Source organism: Lutra lutra, chromosome 9 (assembly GCF_902655055.1).
Source record: "Lutra lutra chromosome 9, mLutLut1.2, whole genome shotgun sequence".
NCBI classification, from domain to species: domain Eukaryota; kingdom Metazoa; phylum Chordata; class Mammalia; order Carnivora; family Mustelidae; genus Lutra; species Lutra lutra.
The window spans coordinates 114,115,407-114,134,777 of NC_062286.1; the positions used below are offsets into that span (position 1 = coordinate 114,115,407).

Genomic DNA, 19,371 nt, shown 5'->3' on the forward strand with positions numbered 1-19,371 from the left:
ATGATCCTTTTATTACACTGGTAAATTAGACTGCTCCACATACAGTCACTGTGTGACTGGCCTTTGGTTTGGTTTCGAAGTTTCTATGCATACAATGAATGAGGACTCTTTAAGCTTTCCATCTTTTCCCTTTATCTGGAACAGTTTAGGTATTTTGGAAATAATTCTCCTAAACACTCAAGGAGAAATAGACCATTATGATTATTTCCATAAGCTCATCTCAAATGGAAACTCTTAGGGTAATGCTCTTCATGGAGAGAGTAATATTTTGATACCTTTTCAATTCCTTCTCTGGCTACTGGTTTATTGAGGATTCCCACTTCTTTCTTACTCTGTTTGGATAACATGTGTTTTGTTTTTTTTTTTTTTTAAGAACACTGTACAATTTAAAAAAATGGTACAATTCATTGGGTTTTAAAATGTATTAGTAATGGGGCTATTAAAAAAAATTCCTCTGAATATGTTACCCACTGAATTTTAAGAATGATAATAAAAAGGATGCAACATTACCTCTATGCTAACATCACCTTTATGTGGGTCAGAAAAGGGGTCACGGCCCCCAGGAGGAGGCCCTCATTCCAGACATTAATGTTCTGGTAACAGTGCTGCGGGCCTCTGAGTTTTGATATGGGATATTTCCGTTCTCTTCTAAATCTTGTCTGTAGATCGATTTTTATATAGAAAAGGGCATGAATAGATACAGAAGACCGAGGAGGGTGGTCAGCCTAGACCCCAGCGCCCTTCCATTATCAACAATGCAACAGGAGACAGGACTGCTAGAAGGCAGAGTAATAACATCGGTGAAAGGTGCGATAAACGAAGAGTTTATGCTGTCACTTTTAACCAAGTTTATTTATTTGACTGGTCACAATTGTAAATATTTGTGAGACTTAATTTTTTTTTATTAACATTAATGTATTATTAGTTTCAGGGGTACAGGTCTGTGATTCATCAGTCTTATACAACACACAGTGCTCACCACAACACATACCATCCTCAATGTCCATCATCCAGTCACCCCATCCTTCCACCCTTCCCCCCTCCAACAACACTCAGTTTGTTTCCTGAGATTAAGAGTTTCTTATGGTTTGTGTCCCTCTCTGGTTTCATCTTACTGCATTTCGATATTACTTTTGGAACAGAGTTCTGGATATATATCAAGACTCATTAAAAAAATGAAATTCAAGCAAAAACTTAACTAGACACGGATTTATCTTTGAGTGATGAGACATTTCTGAGATGCTTAGCTGGTTGATTTTACCCTCCTTCTCATGAAAAGCCCTACTTCTGAGCCCCCAGATCTCCTGCCTAAGTTAAGGACAGACTGCTGGTAGAAAGAGTAGAATTAGCAGCTGTTAAGTCAATACTAAAGACTAAAAATACTAAAGATTCCTTTTAGAAAGTTAAAGGCATGTGGTGCAGAACTAATTTTACTTTATATACACTAATCAAAATCTATAGACCACATTCTGCAGACAGGGCAGCCCGAGTCCCCCTGTGATATGTCTATCAATTATCACTAAATCGCTAAAACTGACTTGCTTTAGAGAAACAGAAAGGAAGAAGCTCTCACAAGGCATTCATGAACCTTCATCCCCTGAGGCTTACCTCTCTTCGCCTGGAGGCCCAGCAACTTTGTTTGATCTTCCAAACCACCGCAGCCACCAGGAGCAAAGAGAGGAAACAACTGTGAGAAAGGAAAGTACTGAGTTATTATCCCAGCCCCCAGCATCAGTACTATCACCCACCCATGCCTCGGCCAGGCAGGGAGGGTCACCCCAAAGCCCAACTCCGAGCACTTTTTCCACGACTCATCACAACCATGTCCCAACTCACAGGAAGCAAGTGGGAGAAGGCTGTGAAGAGCTGAGCTTCCGGACGACATGTACTGCCCCCAAAGGCACTGGCTAAGAGCTCCAACTGCCCACCGGGCCTTTTATCAGAATGGCCCCTCAAGGCTTATCCCAAAGAAGAAAAATAAAACCTAGAGTAATAATAATGAATGACACGCATGCTATTTAATTGACTTAGCAAACCTTTACTGATAAAACTTAAAACATGAGAAAATTTCGTTATTAACGTAACCACCAGTTTTTCATACAGAAGAGGAAAACACAAGAAGAAATAAATGTACATATAATAATATATATTCAATCATAGTTTTATAAAATAAATTCATATAATTTTTATAAAATAAAATGAGCAACCTCAAGCCAAATAACTTTCTTAAAAGTATTAGCAGAGAATAACTCGCCACTGGTCTTATAACTAAATGCTTTAACGTTCTCTCATCTGTAAACCAGGTGTGGATGGTTTGAAAAGCAACCTCGACAGCAGACAGAATGACGGACTTCTGTTACCCACAGACACAAGGCATTTGAAGCACAGGTCTGCTTCCAGAACTGCAACCCCAGTGCACCCAGTTGCTCAAGCCGGCCCTCAAGCCGGCTGCAGGGGGCACGCTGAGGTGTGAGGATGACTGAACTCCCACCCTCTCAAGGCTCCCACAGTCCCTCGCTGCCACGACACGAATGAAGGAAAGACATCTCCAGTGAATTCCCTGAGGTGAAAGAGAAGGGGCTTGCCAGGGTCATCACTCGGGGGAGAGCCTTCTGGTTCCTGTCTTACTGGGCCTCTCGGCTGTCCTGACTCTCCTGGTCCTTGTGCCTCCCTGATGGTCTCAATTCTCCTTTTAATCAATACTTTATTGAGGCAGGTCCTGTTCTAGGCCCATAAAATACACCGATGAACCGAACAAAAGACCGCTATTTTCATGGAGTTGACATTCCATCAGGTGGAGATAAAAAATAAACAAAATAAACAAGGAACTTATAGAGCAAGTCAGAAGGTAGTAAATGCCACGGAAATAAAAAGATGGTAAGGAAAAGGGGGTCCGGGAGTGCCACTATCACTCTAAAGCAGAACGGTCAGAGTGGGTGAGTCTTATTTCTCGAGAAGGTGACATTTGAGCAACACTTGGAGGGGGTGTGGAAGGTGGCTCATGGGAGGTCTACAGACACACACCTGGGGAATGGGCGTGGCTATGCACAGCCAGAGGCAAGGAGGAACCTCAGGAGGCTGGCATGGCTGGAGTGGCGGGGGCGTGGATCACAGGGAAAGGCAGAGAGGTAAGCGCAGTAGACCTTAGGAGGCCTGCAGGCACGCTAAGGGTACTGGGTTTTACTGACTGAGATGAGGAGCTAACTTAGTATTGAAGCAGAGAAGTAACACAATGTAACCGATGCTGAGGAGACTTTTAGGGTAGCAATGGCAGGAACAGGGAGACCAGTAGTCTAGGAGACATGATGTGGCTCAAGCACTTTGGAATCTGGACATAATGTGAAGGCTGAGACCACAGAATTTCCTGATGTGCTGGAGGGAGGGGATGGAACAGAAAAGTTCTGGCCCAAGGAACTTGCCATCAGCCTAGACAGGGAAACCTCTGGGCGGAGCGGGTGCAGGACAGCAGACAGTGTGAGACACGCTGAATTCTGAGATCTCCACCTAACCGCCAAAGGGAGAGGTCACGGACAGACACGTGAGCCTGGAGGCTGGGTGCCAGGTCGGGCTTGGAGGTGGCGTTTGGGAGTCATAAGCATACACAGTTAACCCTTGAACAATGGGAGGGCTGGGGGTGCTGACCCTCCGCACAGTAGAAAATCACGTGTAACTTCTGACTCCCCCCCCAAACTTAACTACTAATAGTCTACTGTTGACAGGAAGCCTGATAGTATAAACAGCTGATTAACTCACATTTTATATGTTATATGTATTATAGGCTGTATTCTTACAATAAAGCAAAGGTAGAGAAAAGCAAATGTTAGTAAGAAAATCATAAAGCAGTGCATGGGTGGCCCACTTGGTCAAGCATCTGACTCCTGGTTTCGGCTCAGGTCATGATCTCAGCGCCGAGTCTGCTTGAAATTCTCTCTCTCTGCCCCTCCTGCTTGTGCTCTCGTGCAAATAAGTAAATAAATCTTAAGGGGAAATCATAAGGAAAAGACAGTACATCTACTGTACTGTATTTATTGAAGAAAAATCCATGTATAAGTGGACCTGCAGGAAAAAACCTGTGATGTTCAAGGGGCAGTGGTGTATCTGAAGTAATAAATCTGGATGCGGTCCACCCAGGGAGTGAATTACAAATACAGAAGAATGTCCTGGGGGGCACGCCTCACCCAGGAGAAGTTGGGGAGAACAGGGAGAAGCAGTAAAGGAGTCTCAGGGTAATCTGTCTTTCTTGGTTTCCTGCTTTTTGTTATTTTAATTCTGATAGGAACACAAGGAGGCAGCAAATCCACATGAAAGGGCAAGGAGGGAATGAGCACAGCTTCCAAGTTGGTCAAGATGCCACCAATACAGTTGAACACAGGACTAAGTCTTTGGAAGCGAGCACCTCAGAGTGCTCAGAGGCCTCTCAGAGGCCTCTCCTAGGACTACCCTCAATCCAGAGGTGTAAGACAGTACGGCTCAGGTCTGTGCCCTCTTCCCCTCCACCACCTCCTGGCCTAGGGGCTTATCTTCAACACAGATTTGTTAAAAACAACAGCAACCCAGTTTCTTCTACTGATTCCAGCTTTTTTTTTTTTTAAGATTTTATTTATTTATTTGATAGAGAGATCACAAGTATGCATAGGCAGGCAGAGAGGGGGAGAAGCAGGCTCCCCGCTGACCAGACAGCCTGATGTGGGGCTCGATCCCAGGACCCTGAGATCATGACCTGAGCCGAAGGCAGAGGCTTAACCCTCTGAGCCGCCCAGGTGCCCTCCAGTTTTTCTAAGAAGTGACACAAACAGCATACTAACACACAGTGATTGTTTCTCAAAGCTGATATGTGTATGAGATTTCTCCTAGGGTAATACAACAACAAAGAACATTCTAGTTATTTCAAAAAAGGTGGCACTCACTGATTTACCTCCCTTCTTTCCTTCCTACCACAGTTTGGGTATAGGTAGTGCTGTAACTCAGTGTTCACCCTACTGCAGTCCCTCTTGTCAACTTTTTTCTAGATTTTCCCATGTAAATGAAATTTAAAGAAACATTAAACTGTGAAAAATTTTCAAACATATACACAAGTAGAGGAAATGATCTAGTGAATTCCTAGGTCCATCACTTAGCCTCGGCAATTATTAACATTTTGCCAATGTCATGCAGAGATCATCAAAGACGTCCATTTCTCTTTCAAAACTAGGACACTAGCCCCAGGCTAAGGGTCTCTCACTTTCTGTCAGCTCTGTACCTAAGGAGAAAACAAGAAACATTTCACCTTTTTGTCCTAAACCTGTTATTGCTTTCAAAGGCTTATACTTCCCTGAGACTATTCTCAAAAAAATCCATGCCTTGATTCTAAGTTTCTCTTTCTACCTTTAGTCTATGTCTTTTGCAAACTCACAATTTGTGTGAGAGCTCAGTGTTTGGGACCTCTGTTTCTCACCAGCTTAACTATTGTGCAGTTAGAATGATTTTTTTTTTAAGATTTTATTTACTTATTTGACAGACAGAGATCACAGGTAGGCAGAGAGTCAGGCAGAGAGAGAGAGAGAAGAGGAAGCAGGTTCCCCACTGAGCAGAGAGTCTGATGCAGGGCTCGATCCCAAGACCTTGGGATCATGACCTGAGCTGAAGGCGAGGCTTTAACCCACTGAGCCACCCAGGCGTCCTTAGAATGATATTTTTGAGAGCATCCTGAACATTCTCTCCAGAGGGCAAGACTATTAACAAATGGTTATCATTTCCTGCTCTCACAAATCTGGCTTTTCTAAAACTACGTATGCATTTTCTTGGCCTGGCCTTGACCTCTAACCCAGCTTGAACACAGAGACACACTGCTTCTTACTGAGCTGCTGCGACTTGCACTTCACCATTCTGGTCAGCATTAGATCCAGAGAGGCAGGAACCCATACTCACGTCTATCTTCTGGAACGTGAAATGGACTTGTCAGAATGTTGTCAGTGTGGCAAGGGTCTAGCAGAAGTTCAAGTAATTAAGTTTTACAAGAACATTGTATCTCGCCTCTAACTGAAATTCCCATTACATGCCCTCTTTTGGGCCAAATGATGTGACATCACCTATTTCTCCTTTTTTATCCTCACTCAGACATTGGCCTCTAAGGCATCTGTGACCCCAGCCACAAAGATGTCCACAGAGTGTTGGTCCCTCTTACTACTACCAGTTGTCCTAACCACCCTGGCACCATGCTCCCAGATACAAAGCCCTTTCACATACATGACTTCATCTGATTCTCACAGCAAGCAAACAATGGGGTCTTATTATTTCCCTCTTCATTCACAAGGCTCCTACTGGAGTCTCGAGTAGCATCTCATTAAGATACAAAGAGGGCTTAATGGATTTGTCAGAGTCTAGAGTTTACTTCACTGTGCCTGAGTTTTGAAGTACTCTTTCTAACTCCCCTCACAATGATTTTCTCACTTGAATCCCTGAGTGCCCTGCCCCCTCCCCCGACCCCCCATTCTCTTTTCTGTGATCTGAGCTGTTCTTCAGAGTGCTGCTTAGGATTGTCTGGATATCTTTCTTTTCCCCTTATTGTCACTTAGATCCTTTGGGACCTGGTTAACTTGCTTGGGGAAAATATTTCATTCCTCGTATTCATAAAAAGGACTCTTTTCTAAGTTAAAAGATCATCATCATTCTGAGTTCTTAAACAAACTCCGGGGGTGGGGAGCACTGGATTCCTGTCCAAAGGTTCCACCTTCAAAAGAAGAAATGACAATAGCGCCATTTGTCCTTGTTTGCTACACAAGATTCCACGGTCCCAGCCAATTCTGATGGTATCACTCAGTCTTCCACCAGAAGGGACGACTCCTTACTGGGCTGGTACCTGGCAGCAGGGTCACCTCAATCTGTATGCATGTTCCAAGAATATACGTAAGACCTGCTCATGAGCTACCGAATTAGCATGTGGCCTCTACATGCCCTTGAGAGCGTGCCATCAACGGGCTCCACCAACTTCTTTCCCTCAGAGAGGCTGGTGCCTCTGGTTCCTTGAGACTCAGCACTTCTCCTGAAGATCTAGTTTACACACATGTATTTGCACGTGACTGTGTGCTAGGGGCTGGAGAGGTGTGTGTGTGTGTGTGTCTGTGTGTGCCTGAAAGAGACAGTGCACCTGTTCTCTTAAGCTTTGATTCTAACTGTGAGCACAGATATGAAGCAAGGAAAAAACTGTGGGAAGTACTATGATGAAAACTAATACGGTTCTCTGGGAGAGAACAAGGGAAGACCATTTAGTTTGGGGTTCTGGGATGTGGTCTTGGAGGAAGGAACACTGGGCCAGGACCTGAAGGATGAGTGTGGTATAATTAAAAAAAATATATGTTTGCTTTTTTTCCCGAGTTCCTGGTATAGAGCTCCTAATTTTTTTTTTTTAAGATTTTACTTGTTTATTTGACAGAGAGAGAGATCACAACCAGTCAGAGCAGCAGGTGGTGGGGGGTGGGAGCAGGCTCCCTGCTGAGCAGAGAGCCTGATTTGGGGCTTAATCCCAGGACCCTGAGATCATGCCTGAGCTAAAGGCAGAGGCTTTAACCCCCTGAGCCACCCAGGCGCCCCCCTCAATTTTTTAAAAATATATTTCTTTATTTGACAGGAATATAGAGATAGAGAGCACAAGTAGGCAAGAGTGGCAGGTAGAGGTAGAGGGAGAAGCAGGCTCTCTGCTGTGTAGGGAGCAGGATGCAGGGTTCGATCCCAGGACCCTGGGATCATGACCTGAGCTGAAGGCAGCCTGAGCAACCCAGGTGCCCCTAGCTCCTAATATTCTTAAAATTTCATCAGTGATAGGAGTGTTCCCCTTCCCAGGTTTTTACACAAATGTTCACAATAGCTCTATTTATAATAGCGAAAAACTGGGAACAATCCAAAAGTCCATCAAGAAGTGAAGAAACAATTAATTAATTAATTAATTTAAAAAAAAGAAGTGAAGAAATAAACTGCAGCTGATATTTACATAGAATATCACTCAGCATTCAAAAGGAATGAGTTACTTTAAAATTTGATTTAAAAATTTGTATCCTTAGTAGTTTTTTATACAAAGTAACTTTATATAAAGAAAGGAATAATTCAAAAAATGACAGGGTCTCTGAGTCTGAATGATCTGTTTATGGTTTTTTTTTTAAATAAGAGATTTAAGTGTCCTTTGTGTGCTAAGGAATGACTCCTGGGAGGGAGGGACCCAAATAGCTTCAGGATAGAGGCTGGGCACCAGAAAAACCAATCACATGCTTGGAGAGTTAGAACATTCAGCACCCTGCCCCATTCCCACAACCTGAGGGGAGAGGAGAGGGCTGGAGATGGAGTTCGTTAGTCACCTGTGTAATGAAACCTTGAAAGAAATAAGGAACCAAGAGGTCCAAGGGAGCATCTGGGTTGGCGAACACATCCATGTGCCGGGAGTGTGGCACGCCTGGACAGGGCGTCAAAGCTCTGTGCTCTCCACCCACCCCCACCCCCTGCCTTCTGTGTCTCTTCCATTTGGCTGTTCATGAGTTATATTCTTTATAATAAAACTGTAATTTTAAGTACTGTGCTTTTCTGAGTTCTGCAAGTCTGGCAAACTCTCAAATCTGAAGAGGGTCATGGGAACCCTCAAATTTGTAGTTGGCCAGGCAGAAGCATGGCCAGCCTGAGGACCCACTGGTGGTTGACATCTTTAGTGGGGACAGCCACATCAAACGGAGCCCTTAGCCTGTGGGATCTGTGCCAACTCCAGTCAGCATCAGAACTAAACTGAACTGCAAGACAACCAGTTGGTGTCAGAGAACTGGACGTTGTTTGGAAAAACCAAGCAATGAGTAGAGATACACAGATGAAGAAGGGTAGGGAGCCAAAGAAGGGAAGCATTTTCCAGAAAAAAAAAAAAAAGTGTAAGTGTGTACAAATGGGAAAGAACATGGTGCTTTTGAGAAGATGGACCATGGGGTGGGAATGCAGAGGCGTAACATAAGACGAATACAGAGGAGCGAGCAAAGGTCAGTGTACTTTGGTTTTTATTTTAGATATAGTGAAAGGCCACTGAGTATGAGCTAAGGGAATAGATGCAGATGAATTCATTTTCAAGGTCTCTCCTGGACTTTTTGTGAATTATAGAGGGGCTCTGACCGCTGCACGGGAGAGAAGTGACTTGGAGATGGCAGGGTGACACTGCAGTCAGTAATGTGGGGAAACCTGATGGGGAAGGACTGAGGAAGAGTTTGCTTCTCTGCGTGTTGTGCTGCAGATGGGATGGCAGACTTCAACTGGGAACAGAGAATGAGAAGATGGCCAGGGTTGAGATCTGGAAGAACGTCAACAGCGAGAGGCTGACCAGGAAAGTTCAACAGAAGAGTGGTCTTGGGGCAGTTTGGGGTCAGAGAAGGCCAGAAGAGGGTGAGTGATGGGGGGTCAGTTGTGTGTACTGTTGAGAATCCAAAATATGAGGAGTAAAAAGTATCTTTTGGATTTGGCAATAGAGATGTTCTTGTTGCCCTTCACACACACAAAAATTCAGATAGGGTGTGAGGATGGAAGTCAGATTGGAGAGGGCTGAAAAACAAAAAGATCTCACCAACACAAGGCGTTTTAAGGTCGTGAAAATACTCTGTATATTACGTTGCTGGATTCATGTCATTATAGATTTGTCCAAACCCACAGAATGTACAACACCAAGAGTGAAACCTGAAGGTCAACTATGGACTTTGGAGGATAATGATGTGCCAATGTAGGTTCTTCCTTTGTAGAAAATGTACAATTCTGGGAAGCGATGTTGATAACGTGAGGCTGTGCATGTGTGAGGGCAGGGGAAATCTCTGGGTATGTATGGGAAATCTCTGTACCTTCTTCTCTATTTTGTTGTAAACCTAAAATTCCCTTAAACAAAGCCTTCTAAAAATTTAAGCAAACAAAACAAAACAAAATCAAATCACACCAAACATGATCCAAGGCCACAGCCAATGGACGCAAGGAGGGAAGGGAACAGCCAGCGTGATCGAGGGCAGCCACATTCAGAGTGGCCGCGCCAGATGGCTTCTTCCCCCTTCTCTGTCCACGATGAGCAATGGGAGACAGCAGCTAAGGCAGTGAGCCCTGAGCCTGGGACCAGGGAGGCCAGACAGGAGTGTGGCTCTGCATTCAGAAGACAAACAGTACAGCTCACCCAGTAGCACGTTCGGCCCCTAACCCACACTCACTGGAGGCTGGGACACACAGAAACAGCGTGCGCACACAGGCACACAGCACTCTTCAAACCAACACTGTGGAAGAGTGGTAACGAACAACAACAAAACCCAAGCATCCAAGGAGAGTTAGTAGTAAGAGCATAAAATAAGACTTCAAAATAAAATAAAATATTATGAACCTCACAAAGGAATAGGAGAGGAAACTATATTCATAAAATGGACACAAGTTATAAGGAAAAACACATGAGCAGTAAAATGCAAACATTAAAATAAAAAAAAAATCTTATCAGATGGGCTCAACAAAGGAAACAGACCCAACTTTGGATTAAATTAATGAGCTGAAAAATACTACAGTGGAGCTCACCTAGAACAAAGAACAAAAGGAAATGAAAGAATATGTGGCTTCAGTTAAGAAATACAAAGGACAGGGGCGCCTGGGTGGCTCAGTGGGTTAAGCCTCTGCCTTTGGCTCAGGTCATCTCAGGGTCCTGGGATCCAGTCCCGTGTCGGGATCCCTGCTCATTGTGTGGGGGGGGTCTGTTTCTCCCTCTGTGCTCTCTCTCTCTCTCAAATAAATACATCTTTAAGAAAAAAAAAGTCACTAGAGGTCCTTTAAAATATCACCAAGGATCAGGTTCCATAGGAGACCAATGAAATCAGCATCTTTGGGGCACGGGGCTTGGGCTGCTTCTGCTTCTTTTTAAGCTTCTCAGGGAATTCTATGTTATAGCCAGGGCTGCGAGATGGGACATAAGTGTTTCAGGCTCTCAAGCCCAATTTAAAACTTGTAGGAGGGGCTTCTACCTGGCCCTGGTCATCTTTGCATGTCAAATTGCAGGTTCATCTGTGTCTGAGCTGTTCAAGCTCCGGACTGCTGAATAATTGCATTAAAGGCCGATTAAGCGCTGTAATAAGAACATGAGTAGGGCGAAGTTCCAAAAGGGATGGACTTTGGAGTGAATGCGTCAGAAGACTTCATGGAGTAGGCAATTGGGTTGGGTTTGGAAGGAGTAAGGTTATGCCAGGTCAGTGGGGTTGGGTGAATATCTTTGAGGCAAATGCAGAGGAGAACCAGGTTAGGTCCACTGCCCCTCCAGGCCCTGCAGCTTACGTGGTCAACAAGGAAGGAAATGACGGCTATCTTGCAGGGGCTCATCATCTGGTGGGAGTCACAGGGCAAAGATTCACGAAATACTGAATCTGCAAGAATACGGAATGATGCTTTGGCCCCACTCTGGGAGAAGAGTGGAAGGCGGCTCATGTCAGTGACTCCTGACAGCCCGGCACCAAGCAGAATAAAACACTGCTGGAGGGGTGGGAAGAGATCTTGGAATTTTAATTTTTTTCTGTGGTAACATCAGAGAGGGCAGTTTCCTTTTGGAATCTACACTTCTGTGGAATGAAAAGATTTTCTTGTGAACAGGAAGTAATTTCGTCCAAGTTCCAGTGCTCGGACAGAGGTTCTGTGGTCCCCACTCAGCTCCTGAGCTATGCTGAGCACGAGTTCCTGGTCTCAGTGGATATAAGAGTAATTGAAGTAATTAGTATCTTGACCTAGTTCACTGATGAGTTTCTGAAGGATATAGTAAAGTTATACCCAAATAGATTTCAGATGGACATAGGAACAACTAAACATGAAAAGATAACAGGTAAGATACCCATGAAGAAAACAGGGAGGGACTGAGAGACCTGCTTGGTGGAAAATACCATAAATGGGGCCTAAGACAAACAAGGGAACACACACACCTGTTAATAGTTGCAAAATGAAACAAAGTCCTAAGTTTCAGCAAGAAAAAGGCAAATATCCCAAGAGAAATATAAACAAAGGATAGGGACCAATCATTCAAAACAGGAACTGAAAGACATTAGTAAGTATCAGTCATAACTAAAGAAATCCAAATTTAAGATACCAGTGTTACCTCCCAGACTGACGAAATGAAAAATGACAATATCTACTGTTGCTAAGAACTAATAAGAGCAACAGGCAGAAACAATAAAAGAAATTATATTCCTGCTGTAGGAGTATAAATTCACGCAACTGTTCTGAGAGGCCATGGCAGTGTTTTTGCGTTTAAATGTAAAGGCATATGTAACAAAAACTGAGAACAATCTAAGAGTCAGTCAAAAGAGGAATGGTTAAATAAAATATGGTACTCATACTATGGAAGAAGCTGTTTAAAAATGGAGTGAATCCGCACATGGGAAAAGTTAACCACAGAACACTGAGTGAAAAAACAAGTCCTAGAACAACATGTAAGGAGGAAACCCATTTCATAAACCAAAGAATCAGAAAAACCACAACTTGCATGCACAGTGTATAGACACACAGAAAAAACTCTGGAAATACAAACATTAAAATATTAACAGTGGTAATATTTAAAGAGTAGGATTAGGGGAAGTTTGAGTTTTAGTTTTTATGTTGTCTGAAGTTTTACTATGAACATAAACAACTTTTTAAATTTATAGTAAGAGAATTAGCTTTATGCTGATTTTCTACTTTAAATAAAGTCTGAATGAGGACTTACTATTTTGTTTTCATATACTTGGGATTAGTTTAGCATTATTTTATCATATCTGTTTATGTCACCTCTACAAAATTTTCCCTTTATCTAAGTCATTGTTGTTCAACAGAAATTTAATGTTAGCCACACATGTAATTTTAGAAGTTCTAATAGCCACATTAAAAAAAAAGCCCCAAAACAGGTGAAATTAATTTTAATAAAATAAGTTTTATTTAACCCAAGATTGCTAAAACATCATTTGAACACGTGACCAATATAAAAATTGAGGTATCTTATGTTCTAATATTCTACTAAGTCTTCAAAATCCAGTGTGCATTTTATACTAATAAGCACATCTCAATGTGAACACTAAATTTTTATCAGAAAAGAATTGATCTGTATTTAAACTTCATAAAATTGACATTTGAAAAAGCAGATTCACATATCCAGGTTGTTCTAAACACACAAATTCTCTGGTAACTGAATCAAGTAGTTTTTAAATTTATATTTATATTAAATATATTTAAATGTTTTAAGTTATATTTAAATTAGTTAAAATAGGATAAAACGAAAAATTCAGTTTCTCGGTCACACTAGCTACATTTCAAGTGCTCACGAGCTACATGTGACTAGTGGCTATTAAGTCTATACTGATCTTCTAGCTTCTTGTTTATAACTGTCTACTGTTTAACTCTATTTAGTTTTTCATCACTTCAAACAAATCTGAGACCTTTAAACTTTATCTGTTTCCTTGGTTATGGACATATTCCACTGGTTAATCTGATTTTGTGCCCAGTGCCACACTGATCACTGTAGCTTGACCAAGTGTTTACTCAGGGGAGCGGGGCAGTAGACGGTCTTCCCACTCTCTCCATTTTTTCTTGGTAATTCTTTCTTGATCTGTTATGCTGTAATTTTGAATAATTTTACTTACTAAAGTAACGGAAACATGTAAATTTCATTTTTTGTTAGGGAAGTATAGAAATGTAATCGATCTCCCCCTTCCCTCCCTTCCCCCCCAGAAACACAGAATGCTTTTATCAGATTTTCTCTCTCTGCAAGATTGGAGGGATGCAACAGTTACTTCTTGGTGGAGATGTCATCATCATCCAGAAACTAAAGGCTACAGTTCACAGCAGGCAGAAATGGGCCCATCAGGATGTGGCTGAATCTCGACGTGAGGCCATCTGCTCCCCAGCATCACTCAGGAAGGGATTTCTTTCATGGTCGAAAGGGGAGGGCACCTAATGGCTCACTATGGGAAATACAATTAATTATATGGTTTTCATGCCATCATCTGCCTTTACCAATAAGAGCTGCAAAAGATGTATGTCTTTGAATGACACAGAACTAATTTTTTAATATTGCCCTTGTATCTAGCAACTTTGCTGAATTCACCTATCAATTTTAATGTTTTTTTTCTGCATTCTTTTGAATTCCTATAAATACAATCATATTTTAAGGTGATGATTTTTTTCTTTTCTAATTCTTTTTTTTTTTTTTAAGATTTTATTTATTTATTTGACAGGCAGAGATCACAAGTAGGCAGAGAGGCAGGCAGAGAGGGAGGAGGAAGCAGGCTCCCGGCTGAGCAGGGAGGGCTGGGCGGGGGGAGGGAGGGGGGGGGGGGAGAAGAACGTCGATCCCAGGACCCTGGGATCATGACCTGAGCCAAAGGCAGTGGCTTTAACCCACTGAGCCACCCAGGCGCCCCTCTTTTCTAATTCTTATGTAATTTTTCTTATCTTACTATATTGGCTAGAACCTTTGTCACGATGTTGAATGAAGTGACTGACAGAATTTTTTTTTTCTTTTTTTTTAAGTAGGCTCCATGCCCCCTGGGGCTTCCAGTCATGACCTTGAGATCAAGAGTCACAGGCTCAACTGACTGAGCCAGCCAGGAGCCCCTGATAGAATCTTTGCTTTGCTTGTTCCCAAACTCAATTTCACCATTAAGAAAGTGGTTTGCTGTTGGCTTTATATATTGGTCCTTTATCAGACTTTTCTTTTATCAGAAGTTTCTTTCTATTCTGAGTTTCCTAGGAGTTTTTAATGAATGAGAGATCAAATTTTATCAAATGCTTTTCTTCACTGCTTAAGATGATCATATTATTCTCTTATTATGCAATTCATGTTAATTACACAGATCAATTTTCTGATGCTAAATCAACTTTGCAATTCCTGGAATGAACCCAACTGAGTCATGATTTTGTTGGCTTTTTATATTACTGGTGGATTTTTGCTTCTTCATTCATGAGGGAGACTAACTTGTAAATTCCTTCCTCGTAATATTCTTGTCAGGTTGTACTAAGCTCATTAAAATATATTAGGATGTATTTTTTTCTGTTCTCTAGAAGCTGTGGTTACTAAGGATATTATTTCTTTCTTAAAAGGTTGTAAGTTACCAATGAAGCTATCTGGGCCTAGAGTAATCTTTGTGGGAAAATTTTAAGTTATGTATTGTTTTTAAACAGATATAGCCCTATTCAATGTTCAATGTTCATGTTCCTATTCTGCATCAGTAAGTAGTATATAATCTTTGTTTTTCTAATTGTCCATTCTATCTGTCCCATTTTCAAATTTATTTGCAGAAAATTGCTCATAAAATACTCTTACGGAGGAAAAAGTTGTCTGCAGGATTTGGAGTAATGCCTCCTTTTACATTTCTGGTATTAGTTATCCCTTCTCTCTTTTTTCCTTGGTCAGTCTTGCCAGGGTTTATCAATATACTCTTATTCTTTTCAAAGATCCAACTTTGTGGTTCTTTTAATCCTCTCTACTGTACTTCTTCCCCTATATGATTAATTTCACTCTATGTATATGGCCTCCCTCTATTTTCTTTAGACTTATTTGGTAGTTCTTTTTTCTGACTTATTGAGAAATGTGGGGGTTTTTTTTCTTTTCCAATTTTGCTTTTATAAAGCAGCGATTCTTGACCTTAGCTGCATATCACAGTCACCTGCAGAGCTTTCAAATGCTTGAGTCCCATCTGCAGAGATTCTGATGTGACTGGTCTGGAATGTGGCATGGGCATCAAAAGCTTTCTACTGTGCTGCTACGGTTAAGAACCACAGATTTAAAGCCATACCCTCTAAGTACAACTGCAACTGTATTCAATAAGTTTTTAATTCTTCTTGCTCATTCAAACTGGTTTAAAAGTTCTGCAGTGATATTATGTAAATTTTTTAAATGGGCAAATCCAATATATGGTTTCAGAAGTCAGGTAAATAGTTACTTTGGGGACAGAAGGGTGTCGTGACTGATGAAACACAGGGAAGCTTCCAAAGTACATGTTCGATGTGTGATTAACTCATTGAGCCAGACACATTTTATAAGTGTCTCTGTAATTTTATAGTAAACTTTAATATAATTTTTTAAAGAGAGAAACAGACCTCATACAAGGAGTAGGAATTATAAAGGCAATAACTGCCTTCTCACTACTAATACTAGAAGCTAGAAGGAACAGCATAATGCCGTCTCAATTCTAATGGGAAATGATTTCCAGCCTAGAATTCTGTATGCAACTTTTTGATCAAATGGGAGGGTAAAAATCAAAACATTTTCAGACAGCGTTTGCAGAAAAGTTACCTCCCCTGCCCCTTTTCTCAAAAAAGTCCTGGAGAATGTGCCCCACTTAAAAAGAGGAAATAAACAGGGAGATGAAGACACCAGATCTTATATTGAATATCTTATATTTCAATATTAGAGGAAGGCAAGAGAAATTCCCAAGATAACCATCCTGCCGCAGGCCTCAAAAACTAGTGCACCTGGGAGCCGCGGGCTGGAGGGTTCTAGACACAGACATCTCCAAGAGAAACTAAAACGGAGAGTGCCTGCTTGTGTTTGACCACAGACAGATTTTTTTCAATTCTGTCAGAGTACAGGGAAAAATCCGGGGTAGCCTCTTAGAAAACCAAACAATTAAAAAACCAAAATTAGAGTGCGAGTGATTGCTCCAACCAAACAATGGGGAAGTACAATCACAGTTCAACTTGCTATGAATGGGGGTTTTACAGTTATAACAACATAAACAGGGAGCACTGAGTTAGGCAAGCACTGTGATGTAACTACATGACATGAGGAGGAAGGAAGGGGATTTCTGTTTGCACTGGTGGTGTGTGGGGAGTTGCGCGTGAGGTTACATGAGATAAATATCCTCATCTACAAGTGGGACATCCGAAGAGAAACTGAACTGAAAAATCAAGAAACAGTGCAAGCACAGAGACATGAAAAATAGCTACAATAATTTAAACTTTAGGGGAAGTGAAGGATGGGAAGGTGCGGGGAGGGATGCTTCTACTTTCTCTTATGAGCACTGGAACACGTACGTGTCTTTTTCAATTATGTGTCTGTAGTATTTTCATAAAAATAAAATTAAGCTTGAAAAAAGTGTAAAAATAAAAGAATCCCAAGAGCCTAACAAGTCACTTTAAGCTTTCCAACTCTGGATAATCACCGGGACCATCCCTGATTAAGAGGAAGTATGTCTGTAGCACATATCAGTAATCATTATTAATTAAGTATTGTTTCAACCCCGAATTCTCCCCATATGAAGAACCAAATTAGCTACATTTTAGTAGAGAGTACATGAAAAACGGCCCCCCAAGATCAGAACGTACAAAGCAAATGTTTTCATTTATCAGGTTAGGATGGATTTACACGATTGCGACTGACTCATAACTTTTCAGAAAGGTCTAGGAAGTCAGTTTGATCTCTTGTGCCAACACAGGATTACTCGATTATCTTCTAGGATAATTTTGATAATTAATGGTATTAAGTACCTGAATCAAAAGAGAAGATAAGGTTTGTAGAAGGGAAATTACCTGAAGAAAGTCACGAAGAACTGTACCAGGTCCATAAAATTGCTGTGCTGGGAGAAGGCGATCTGTGAGGGAGAAACAGGTAGTGTGAGGAGGGAGGCTACACAGGAACGCTGGCAAACTTGGCCTTTTAGTTCAAGAGACACACATGAAATGTTCAAGGAGAAATTAATGAAATTGTTTTTCTTAAGGGAAAGTGGCTCATCCCTTTAGTTTCTTTTCTGGCTTAACCACAACCCAAATGTAATATTCTGAGGCTTCCATGCAAATTCCTAGAGTGCCTACCCCTCTGTTCTTGACATCAGATCTAAGTTCTTTTAGTGTGACCCTGAAGACGTCTCAGATTCCCACCGTGAAAACCCTAATGCCAGGCAAGTCAGTTAGCTTGCTACTTCCTTGGGCCTTGCCCTGGACAAAATGCTCTCCCTGTCTGCTTCAAGTTGGAGTTCCGGGACCTACCTGGAGGTGGGGAGCCTCAACTGTGCCCTTCATCCCTTTGATACTTACATGCTTAGTGAATACACTCACTTCAGGATACTGTTTTTTTTTTTTTTTTTAAAACCACATCTCAAAATTTAATACATTGAATATCATCTGACAGTCAATATAATACCAGATGGAACCTAAGTAATTTTATCATATGGTTAATAGTTTTTATACCAAGAATATAAAATGTCCCTTATATAGCTCATCTAAGATACCACTGAGTGAAAGAGGCATTATTTTGTACATTACCAAGAAAAAATGCTGCCCATTACACTATGGCAAAATACTTTAAAAACCCCTGACTGTAAGATGCATCATGATTTCAGAGATATCAGAACATGAAAAAAAAAAAATGAACACGTCAGGATTTATTACTAAGTATGATATCTGTGTCCTTTTTATTATAATCTATAATACTCATAGTACTAGCCAGATGTTATGGCATATTCCCTGCTTTTTTAAAGGGAACTTAGCCCTCCTTGGAGAGACAACAGTACCATAAGTAAAGCAATTATTGAATAAGGTGATAACTGTTCCAGTACAGACAGTAAGTATGACAAAAATCAGAGAAGTAAACGATTAGCAGCTTCTTTTTCCAATCTCACCCAACTCCCTATCTTTTATCAGACAGCAGCTTCCATCCTACTGTAATGCAAGAAAGTGCTAGACCCAGGCCCCAGCACTGGGACAATTCAATGCCTCGTGTTCTTTTTATGGCCAGACTCAAAGAGGCAGCAAGAGGTTTCCAGTGTTTGCCTTCTTTTTTTTTTTTTTTTAAGATTTTTATTTATTTATTTGACAGAGAGAGAGAGGTCACAAGTAGGCAGAGAGGCAGGCAGAGAGAGGGGGAAGCAGGCTCCCTGCCGAGCAGAGAGCCCGACGTGGGGCTCGATCCCAGGACCCTGAGATCATGACCCGAGCCGAAGGCAGAGGCTCAACCCACTGAGCCACCCAGGTGCCCCCAGTGTTTGCCTTTTTTGATGGCCTTATTTTCTTTTTGACATTCCATAAATAAAGTCCCAATGCTACCTATTCAGGCCATAGGACATTACGGGGTACAGAATTTATAGTCTGTGTGTTCTCTAGCAACCATTTATAATCAGAAATACAAAGATACATAGACTTTATGCCATACATAAGGAGTAACCCACGTTCTTTCCTTTTCCTTAATTTTCTACAGTAACTAGTCACAAGTAAGAAGACCCCTTGAGAAGACGGCCACCATCCTTGCATAGAGCTTTTTAGTACTGGAGAAGGACAATTATTTAAACAAGGTTATTCAGTCTTGAGGCATGAAGATTCCAGGTTACAACACATAAAGAGTGAGAAGGAAACAGGTTCTAGTCCATCCACACCTGTTTACAGATTTTAGTCTTTTTAAATTGTCTGTGT

General features: G+C 41.5%; 1 protein-coding gene across 3 annotated transcripts in view; it reads right to left on the reverse strand.

Moving 5' to 3' along the window:
- Positions 1 to 19,371, reverse strand: part of ATRN (attractin) — a 155,171-nt gene that overhangs the window by 13,533 nt on the left and 122,267 nt on the right. Inside the window, exons 25-26 of one of the 3 annotated variants that reach the window (XM_047744160.1) lie at positions 17,497 to 17,558; positions 1,609 to 1,687 (exon numbers count right to left, since the gene is read on the reverse strand). In XM_047744160.1, coding sequence (XP_047600116.1) covers positions 1,609 to 1,687; positions 17,497 to 17,558 — 141 coding nt within the window. Of the gene's footprint in view, positions 1 to 1,608; positions 1,688 to 13,380; positions 13,929 to 14,387; positions 16,861 to 17,496; positions 17,559 to 19,371 lie in introns of those variants that run through there. The other 2 variants (XM_047744162.1, XM_047744161.1) reach the window with 2 other exon arrangements.